Genomic DNA, 10,949 nt, shown 5'->3' with positions numbered 1-10,949 from the left:
TCTTATAGTGCTCGGTGTCAAGTCCCTCAAAATAGGCATTTGTTTCCAACTTGACCTCCTCATTCGAGTAAAATCTTTTACCAGCGAGCCACTGCTTCAGTCGGGGAAAAAGGAAATAGTCGCTGGGGGCCAGGTCTGGAGAATACGGGGAATGCGGGACCAATTCATAGCGCAATTTCTTTAATTTATCGGTCGTATCGCGAGCCGAGTGAGCTGGAGCATTGTCTTGGTGAAACACAATTTTTTTCTTTGCCAAATGTGGCCGTTTGACCTTGACCTCGTCGTCCAATCGATCCAGTAATGTACAGTAATATTCTTTATTGATAGTTTTACCATGTTCAAGATAATCAATGAATATTATGTTATGCGCATCCCAAAAAATACTGGCCAAAACCTTGCCGGCTGATGGTTGTGTCTTCGGGTGCTTCGGACGGCTTTCACCAGGCAATAACCACTCCGCTGACTGCCGATAGGACTCCGGTGTATAGTGATGGATCCATGTTTCATCCATTGTGACAAATCGACGCAAAAACTCCTTCTTATTGCGGTTAAATAGGGCCAGATTTTGCTTTGAAAGTCGAACACGTTCCGCTTTTTGCTCAATTGTCAAAAAACGCGGCACACAACGCGCGCAAAGCTTTTTCATATGTAAATATTCATGAATGATATGACCAACGCGTTCCTTTGAGATGCCTATATGATGTTAGTTAGCTCACTCAATTTCATTTTGCGGTCATTCAACACGATTTCACTGATTTTCTGGATGTTTTCTGGAGTAACTGCCTCATTTGGCCTTCCTGAACGTGGTGCATCATTTGTGCTCGTACGGTTACGACGAAACTCAGCAAACCAATATTTGATGGTTGAATTCGGTGGGGCAGATGTGCCGTAACATTTATCAAGCCATGCCTTTGCTTCAACAGTGTTTTTTCCCATCAGGAAGCAATGTTTAATCAAAACACGAAATTCACTTTTTTCCATAGTAAAGATAAATTCAGAGGTAACGTCACTTCGAAAGCTATAACTTGTACACGAGTGAACCAAATATCATGAAATTTTTACAGCATCTAAGTTAAGGTTGGTACCCTATAGGAAATATAAGGATTTTTAGTTTGTGGCGCCATCTATATGTCAGGCCAAAGACTTTTCAGCCCATGTAGTACAATATTGCATGCGAAAGGAATGAAGAATTTCCACCACAAGATCCTGATTTATATGCGGACCAAAATATTTTTAACGAAGATTGGGACACACAAGCGTTACAGCCAGATAATAATCACAGAAATGCAAGAGAAGAATTTATTGCTGATTATTTTTCAAATTTATTATAATTGTACTGTATTTCATTAAGTGCCTTTTTGTATATTCCGAAGAAGAAATAAATAAATAGAAATTAAATTTAAAATTCATTTATCTTACATATTTATTATATGTAACACATTACATAAATACTGTCAAACATACATAAAAGAACAATGAAAAATATTTACATGTAACATATTTCTACACTCAAACGCAAAAAACCCGGTACACTAAACATTTGGGAAAAAATTACAAAATTTCAAATGATCATAACTTGGTAAATAATGAAGACAAATATGCGCAGAAATGCAAAATGAAGCTTGAAACGTCCTCTTTAAGAATATCTAAATGGCAATTAAGCTCGGCCATTTTTTTCAAAATGGCGGATGATAAAGTGAGAGGATGCAAAATTGATAATCATAGGTCCGTGTTTGCGATGGTGCATGGTGTGCATCAGGTATCGCAACGTAATGAGACCAAATGCACATGAAAGTATAGAGTGTTATCTTTAAAATGCTACTTTACCGAGCTCGATGTGATCATTTTTCACTGAGTTGTTCCAAATTTTGCTAAAAATGCGGTTTTCTTGTTAAATTTGCATAATTCAGTGAATAAGTATAGCATCAAGCTCTATAACGAAGTATTTTAAAGAAAACATTCTATACTTTCAGATACTTTTCGTCCCATTGAGCTGCGACACTTACTTTGCTCCATGCGCCGTCGCACGCTCGAACCTTTTTTTAGCAACTTTTCATGTTCTCCTTTTTATCACCCGCCATTTTGAAAAAATATCGTTGCGCACAATTTCGATAGATCTTTCGAAAAGTACGGTTTCAAAGCTTTCAAACCGTTTTTGAAATTTGCTGCTAGGATATTTAGGTGTCGAGATATTCAATTTCGAATTTGCAACAAATGTCGATTCAGCGAGGCTTAAGGGGCTAAGAGGCTCTGCGGTTCGTTTGGCTCTTTCATAATTTCAAAAGCTGTGTTCATGTTTTTCTATATAATAATTTACATAACCTGCACAATATATTCAATGATTTGCATTTATTATTTTGAAAGCCAGGGAAATGAAAGTAAAATTCAATTTAGGTTCTTCATTTTGCGTAATCGATATTACGTAATAAAGATGAATTGCGTTTTAAGATACCGCTGTCATTAGCTCAAATTATGGTTGTAAGTCTTCCCAATATAAACCGCATGGAGTTTTACTGGTAGGAAAAGTCCCATTGTATGTAGTGTGTGTGTGTCTGTGTGTGTGTGTGTGTGTGTGTGTGTGTGTGTGTGTGTGTGTGTGTGTGGTATTACAGCAGAGATAAGGACCCCGCTGTTCGTCACTCCTAATTCCCGCAGTAATTAATGACTTCAAACCCTCTCTGCTGTGTGTGTGGTGTGTGTGTACTAATAGTGGGTATGACTGCCTCGTGCGCATATTTCCTCATTCATACGATCAGGCATACTCCTTATTAGTCTTTTAATTTCATCCTGCGTAATTGTATTCCATTCGTTTTCGAGAATTATTCACAGTTGCTGAGGAGCAGGTACGTGATTTCGTACTTTCCTGCCGAGGTTGTCCCATAAGTGTTCGATTGGATTTAAATCTGGACTATTTGCTGGCCAATCGAGTCGATTTATGTCAACTTCATCGAAGAAATCAAGCACTCTTCTCGCAGTGTGTGGTCGAGCATTGTCTTGCATAAACAAGAAGTTCTCTCCGATGAAGCGTGCGTACGGAACAACATACGGAATGAGTATGTCTTCCACGTATACATCTGCGTTCGTATTCTTGTCAAAAAAGTGCATATCTGTATGAGCATTAGCTGAAATTCCTGCCCAAATCATTACAGAGCCTCCATTGTAGCTATGCCTCTCACTTACCGTACAGTCTGCAAATCGTTCTCCACCGCGACGATAAACTCGTTCTCGTCCATCTGGAGAATAGACACAAAAACGAGATTCATCGCTAAAGAGTACTTTGCTCCAGTCTGCGTAAGTCCAGTCTCTATGCTCAACTGCAAAATTGAGTCGAGCTACGCGATGGTGACATTTAAGCAAAGGTACAGCTGCTGGCCTGCGCGAAAGCAGATTTTGTTCCTTTAATCTTCTCCGAACGGTGTTAACGGATACATTAATGTTGCGGACATCCCTTAAATTATTTCTAATTTGAACAGATGTTCGATGTCTGTCTCTTAACGAATTTGAAACAATAAATCGGTCATCATTGTGATTGGTACATCGAGGACGTCCCGAACCAGGCCTTCTATGGAAAGAATTGGTTTGTAAGTACCTGGCATAAGCACGTTGCACAGTTGACACTGACAAATCAAGTGCCTGAGCAACGTACCTTCGACTTCTGCCATCTTCAATTAAAGCAATAACTTGAGCAGCCTTTTCAGGATTTATCGTCGCCATAATCGACGCAATAATTTCGATGCGAAACAATCAATTATGGTTTAAATTGATGAAGTTGCACGATGCAACGCGTCTCGAAAGGAAAAGATCACGGAAAAAGAAAAGTCGCACGAGGCAGCGCTTATCGGAGTGAACACGTTCGGAAAAGGAAAATTGTTTGTCTTTGTTTATTGTCTTGGCACATACATTTAAGAAAAATCCAGTCAAGCCAGGCATTAAAGCCCGGCGCACCGACAGAATCTCAGTCAAGCCAGAACGTAAGCCCGGCGTATTGACAAACTCGCGAAGTCCAGCGTACAAGAGATAGTGCCACTATCGGTGGTGGGCCGTACGAAGGCCAAAAGCTATACGAAGGCAATCTCTGATCGTCTCCGCGGGCACTCTTATATGCCCTGGGCAGCTCGAACTCGCGTGCGAGCCGAGGGGCTCGCGCGCGCGACAACCCAGATCGCCGCGTCGCGGCGGCTCCGTGGACTAGGAGCGCCAGAGAATTTCGACGTTCAGGTGGCGTCCAGCGTCTCGGCATCCCGCGCGCCGGGTCACCGCGAACTCAGGCGCGATCCTGAACAGCATATTCAAGCTGTGTACCATAATGGCCAATCGTACGGAGAAGATAGAGAGCTAGGGACAGCTTCGCGAACTAAAGTGTATACCACAGTGATCATGCGTAACTGAAGGGTAAAGAATGATAACTTTTGATAAAAATTAAATTTCCAATTCGCAAAATTGTGTAAATTATTGTATAGAGAATAATGAACGCGGCTATTGAAATTATGAAAGAGCCAAATGAACCGCAGAGCCTCTTAGCCCCTTAAGCCTCGCTGAATCGATATTTGTTGCAAATTCGAAATTGAATATCTCGACACCTAAATATCCTAGCAGCAAATTTCAAAAACGGTTTGAAAGCTTTGAAACCGTTCTTTTCGAAAGATCTATCGAAATTGTGCGCAACGATATTTTTTCAAAATGGCGGGTGATAAAAAGGAGAACATGAAAAGTTGCTAAAAAAAGGTTCGAGCGTGCGACGGCGCATGGAGCAAAGTAAGTGTCGCAGCTCAATGGGACAAAAAGTACCTAAAAGTATAGAATGTTTTCTTTAAAATACTTCGTCGTAGAGCTTGATGCGATACTTATTCATTGAATTATGCAAATTTAACAAGAAAACCGCATTTTCAGCAAAATTTGGAACAACTCAGTGAAAAATGATCACATCGAGCTCGGTAAAGTAGCATTTTAAAGATAACACTCTATACTTTCATGTGCATTTGGTCCCATTACGCTGCGATACCTGATGCACACCATGCACCATCGCAAACACGGACCTATGATTATCAATTTTGCATCCTCTCACTTTATCATCCGCCATTTTGAAAAAAATGGCCGAGCATAATTGCCATTCAGATATTCTTAAAGAGGACGTGTCAAGCTTCATTTTGCATTTCTGCACATATTTGTATCTTCATTATTTACCAAGTTATGATCATTTGAAACTTTATAATTTTTTCCCAAATTTTTAGTGTACCGGGTTTTTTGCGTTTGAGTGTAAATATGTATTTAAAATAAAATTATAAAATGATTTATAAACTTCATATTATATACTTATATACTTCATATATAGCTAATAACAATTAATAAGAAATTGGTAACTTATAAATGTATTTGTAGCATTCATAAATATTTTGAACCATCTATTAATGCCTAAAATGAACAATTATATTTATCTTATAGTTGAGTGAATGATATTGATGCTACAGTAAAAAAAAATTGAGAGGCATCGCGTGTAACGTAGTTGTTAAAAAATTCACATTAACACGTTCAATCTTTGTCAATGTTGCACCAAGAAACCAGCAATATATTACACATAAGAGAATCAATCAATCAAAGTTATTTATTTTCCTCTTGGAGAGAAAAATGAAGAACTATGGCTGGATTTCCTTATGCGTTATGAACAAGTATATGCTCCTGCTCTTATTGACAACTATCAGTTTGATATGTGTTGTTGCGCATACAATATAATCATATTATGAAATAAATGTACAACGACATATATTAAACCGGTTGTCAACTGGTTGCCAAGTGAATATGAAATACACACCTCTAATTTTTTTATTGTAATTTGAGTGTAATTTGTCGATTACAATCAATATTTATCATTATGTTAGGAAAGTGAAATACTGGTGAATATAAATTGCAATATCTTGTCTCTGAAATGTTAACAAATATTTTATTAAAGAAGACATTCACGGACATCAAGATAATCAAAGATTTAAAAGAACAATGTAGTGAAGTAAGGAGAAAATAAAAAAAATAATTTATAATTTTACTAAGCATTTTCTATTAGACAAAGTAAAACAAAAATAATTAAAGTATAATTGTACGGTATTGTTAAAAAATTTTTTTTAAAGAATTAACACAAAGAGAGAGAAAAAGAGAGACAGAGAGAAAGAGAGAGATAGAGAGACAGAATTGATATTATGACTTTAATAATTGTTTTTTTAATAAATCTATCTTTAATTGTGTCTCTTCCTTTTGCAACTTTAGGATATCTATTTCCAGTTGATTCTTTTCTTGTAAATAAGCTGTTTTTATTTTCTCCATTTCCATCTGCTTCCCAACTAATTCCATTTTCTTCTCAGCAAGTAATTCAAATGTAGCACTAGCTGAAGATTTACTCGCTTTATGCAAAACTGGTCGTCTTCTACTACTCCATGAATTGTTTCCTATAAAATATAAATATTTGATCATTATTTTTTATTATATTTTTTTCACATTTCTAGTATTTATTAAGTGATCATTTCTTTAAATTACTTGGTTGCTGTATGACGGGTGGGCTGTCAGATGTCTTTTGACTGTTAAGATGTTCACTGGTATTTGGAATTTCTTTGTCAGAAATAAGAAGTGCGTTATGAATAGGTGTTTTTAACATTTCAGGAGTATGATTACTCTAATCCATCTCCACAGTATCATTTCCTAAACATACTGGTATAACAGTTTCATCCGATAATTCAATTCCAACAATTCCTAATATTTAAAAACAATTCAATAAGTATAATTTTATAATTGTATACGTAACAATGAATTTATAAATTAGTGGTAGCAGTAAGTTATCATTGCCTTAATAACAGTATAATATAACATTTATTTCAAAGATCATGGCAAAGATAAGTAAACTGTTATCACTAATTTGTTATCACTAATCATATATAATTTTATTCTGTCATTTTTATTCACATTGTAGTGATTAAATAAATAGATTATAAATTAGCCTTCATATATATAAAAATTACTTACCGGACAAACCATCAGAATACGTGTTTGTCAGTTTTTCAACACTGACTTCAATTGTTTCTAATAATTCTTTTTCTTCTTCTGTGTTTGTAGCAGGTGGAGGTATAAACTGTCCTCCACCTGTGCCTCTTGCATAAGCTTTGTTTTTTGCTCGTTCTTTTCAAATCTCTTTTTATTGCTTCATATTTGGATTTTAATTGTTTTGCAGTTCGATGCTGTTAAGATATTACTATTTTTTTTTATTTATTTATATATTGCATATTGTATCCGCATAGTAATAAAAAAAAATTAACTTGTACTTACTATGCCTGTAGTGGAGCTGTTGAATAAAATTTCTATTTTTTGCCATGTCTCATCTTTTTTTTCCACGTGCAACCATCAGTTTTTTACACTCAATTATATTTTTGTGTTCGTTGGTTAATTTTAATAATAATTGCTTATCGCTAGCAGTAAAATTTGGACCTCTTTTATCTTTTTTCGTGTCCATTGTAACACGTTCACTGGTGTACTTTATTTCATTTTTAGATTATGTCATCCAAATCAAAACGATATAAAGTAAAGGAAGATTCACACAACGTCCGATCGGATAACCAATCAGAAACGCACAACTTTACTAATAGTACTACCAACCCACGTCAAAACGAAAGTAACTGACAGTTATTTAACTAATAGTCAATAATGCAGTGGATAAACGCATAGATAGATGACTAGAACAATAACTCTTAGCTATCTCTTAACTTTCAGTTAAGTAGCAATCACTTTTAGCTGAGCATTGATAAACCGGCCCTTAATCAAGAAATATAGAATATAACTCTATTATTGTTATCGTTGCATTTAAAGTGATTAACATCTGTACTAAAAAATTACAGACCAAAAATTATTTATCTTCTAACATAAGCAGCACTAACTACGCAGTGGTCACTCACTGTTTATTTAAAAATTTGCTTTAACCATTACTAATTTTACAAAAACTACTCGTTATGACTTTGTTAATTTGAAGAGTAATGAATTGTTATAGAAAGCACTGAGTTGACTTGGATTTGTCAAGATAATGATCTTCAAAACTTGATAAAAACAATACCAACTCAATACTTTCTATAATAATTCATTACTCTTTAAATTATCAGAACGATAACGAATAGTTTTTATACAATTAGTAATGACGATAGCAAGTTTTTCAATAAACAATGAGTGACAACTTTGTAACGCTGTTACGTTAGAAGGTTAAAAGTAATTTTTTGTGTGTAATTTTTTAATACAGATATTAATCACTTTAAATGCAACGATAACAGTAACAGAGTTATATTTCTTGGATAATAATAATAAATATAACTGAACCTTTTGTGTTAAAACTTAAGAATACGTATGCATGAGATACGCATCATCGAACTGTCAAGAAAAGGATCTTCAAAACTTGATGAAAACGTTACCAACTCAATACTTTTTATAATAATTCATTATTACTTAAATTATCAGAGTAATAACAAGTAGTTTTTGAGTAATGAATGAACGTGAACTTAAGACGACTTTAAATATAAGACTGGACTATGAATATAGCCCATTGAGACGACACAACGTACGACGCACAACGCACTTGTCCCAGTGGAACGATTTGATTGGTTAACTCGGTTTTTCAATCAAAGCGCTGTTACAAATATATGGATGTTACATATATATCATTTAACTGAAACATTTAAATCAAACTTTAAATAATTATCTGAGTATTTTATAAATAATTAGACAAGTTTCAGATGACAAATATTAACTAATGCGTACCGTAAACTGGGGTGATAATAATCATACGGGGTGATATTGATCATAAGGATTTTTTTCCCTTTAACGGTGAGTGCTGCGCTCTACATGCATGGAAAGGGGTTTTCTGGTGATGGTATCGTTCCTTTAACATCTCTTCTCAATGATGGTAGTGTGTCCCGCTTCTTGGAGTAAGTCATAGGAAATTTACCACAATATAAACAAATAAGGCTGGATACCGCGTCCCAGGTAAGTAGTTTTAGTTCTATCTGTACCGATGTTTCATGAGAATTTGAGTAGTTTTAAACATTGTTTTTCATGTTCTCTAATATCTAAAGATTAAATTCTCAAGATGTCATAAAATTCGGACATTGTCACATGAAGATATACCATATTCAGACAAAAATGGAATTTTTCAGGGGTGATAGTAATCACGAAAAAATACCCCGAACTTACAATAAATTGGTTGGACCAGGCTCCCGAATAAATTACGCAGAAGATACTGTGAATAAGGCTATCACAGCTATCAGGAAAGGACTTTCCATTAGAAAGGCAGCTGAACTCCATGGAATTCCGTTCGCCACACTTCGGAACAAAGTGAAAGGGCTCCATATAGGGAAGTATGGTGGTCAAACTGTTTTCAATGACGATGACGAGAAACAATTAGTGGAATGTTTGATTGTTTGTGCACGTTGGCGCATTCCAATGAGGAAACTCGACATGAAATATATAGTAAAAGGTTATTTGGACAGGTTGGGGCGACATGTAAAATGCTTCAAAGAAAATACCCCCGGCAAAGAATGGATTTATAATTTCATGAATCGACACCCTGAACTTACAATGCGATTTGCTGAAAACCTGAAAAGAGCAAGGGCAAATGTGTCGAAAGAGATAATGATTGACTACTTCAATGAACTCAAGATTAGTATTGAAGGTGTAAGTCCCCAATCCATCGTCAATTATGACGAAACCAATTTTTGCGATAATCCAGGCTCCCAGATTGTGATTGTCAAAAGGGGTGTTCGCCACGCTGACAGACTACGAGATTCTTCTAAGAATAGTGTAAGCGTAATGATTGCTGGGGCTGCTGACGACACCTGTTTACCACCTTACGTGGTATACAAAGCAAAACATCTTTATGAACCATGGATGGAAGGAGGGTCACCTGGCTGTCGGTTCAATCGAACCATCTCAGGTTGGTTCGACCAAGTCACGTTTGAAGATTGGTTCGAGTCCATTGCATTAGCATACTTAAGAAGGTTTGACGGACCAAAAGTTTTGATCGGTGATAACTTGAACAGTCATGTTTCTGAGAATGTAGTCAAACTGTGTTTGGAAAACAATATTCGATTTGTATTCCTTCCTAAAAACAGCACCCACCTGTGTCAGCCGCTCGACGTTTCGTTTTTTCGCCCACTTAAACGAAAGTAGAGGAAAGTATTGGATGAGTGAAGGTGAGGAACCGAGGAACACTTCCTAAAACCGTGTTTCCGCGCATGTTAAAATCAGCGCTTGATGAAGTGGGTATCAATTTATCCACAAATTTGCAATCAGGTTTTAAGGCCACTGGGATTCATCCATGGAACCCAGATGTTGTTATAAAACATTTTTCAATCCATTCAGAAGTAGATAATAGTAGCACCACTTCATGAACTGACAGTATTATCAACAGGGTTGAAGAACTGCTAGGATGCCGATCTGAGTCAATCCCTGCAGCCACAAGAAGAGGCGGGAAAATATCTGTACCAGCTGATAGAAGCGTGCTACCAAGAGATTTTTACGATGACGAATGTACACAATCAATAGATCCTGAATTACGAGAAGAAGAAGATGAAATTATGGCAATAGAACAGCCAGTAGATAGGGATGATGGAGAAAATGCTGTTGCTGGAAGCGAAATGATGGAAGCAAAAAGTCAATATAATGAACTGAAAATAGGCGATTAGGTGCTCGTAAAATTTACTGTAAATAAAATAATAAGAAAGTTTACTGGCGTCATTACCATGGTAGGAAGTGAGACAGTGATGGTAAATTTTCTTAGGAAAAATGTTGGGAAAAAATGATCTTATTTGTTTTCCCCACGGTTGTAGATGAGCAGGAAATTAAGAAAGAATGTGTTGTAAAACAATTGAGAGGAGAGACGACTAGACGAAGAGGGGTAATTTTCAGTTCACTGAACTACAATGAAGTGGATT

At 36.2% G+C, this 10,949-nt stretch overlaps 1 protein-coding gene across 1 annotated transcript; it reads right to left on the bottom strand.

The window, feature by feature from the left end:
* Window positions 1-6,186: 6,186 nt before the first annotated feature.
* On the bottom strand, window positions 6,187-7,045 carry LOC112588674 (uncharacterized). Its single transcript, XM_025299341.1, has 3 exons — window positions 7,006-7,045; window positions 6,523-6,735; window positions 6,187-6,434 (listed from the first exon to the last, which is right to left on the bottom strand). Exons 2-3 carry the CDS (start codon window positions 6,638-6,640, stop codon window positions 6,187-6,189), a joined length of 366 nt encoding a protein of 121 aa, XP_025155126.1. The 5' UTR covers window positions 6,641-6,735; window positions 7,006-7,045.
* Between the last annotated feature and the right edge of the window lie 3,904 nt (window positions 7,046-10,949).

This window comes from Harpegnathos saltator, unplaced genomic scaffold, assembly GCF_003227715.2.
Source record: "Harpegnathos saltator strain DR-91 unplaced genomic scaffold, Hsal_v8.6 scaffold267, whole genome shotgun sequence".
Classification (NCBI taxonomy): Eukaryota; Metazoa; Arthropoda; class Insecta; order Hymenoptera; family Formicidae; genus Harpegnathos; species Harpegnathos saltator.
The sequence above is the reverse complement of the archived record's forward strand: the minus strand, read 5'-3'. Positions and strand labels throughout refer to the sequence as shown.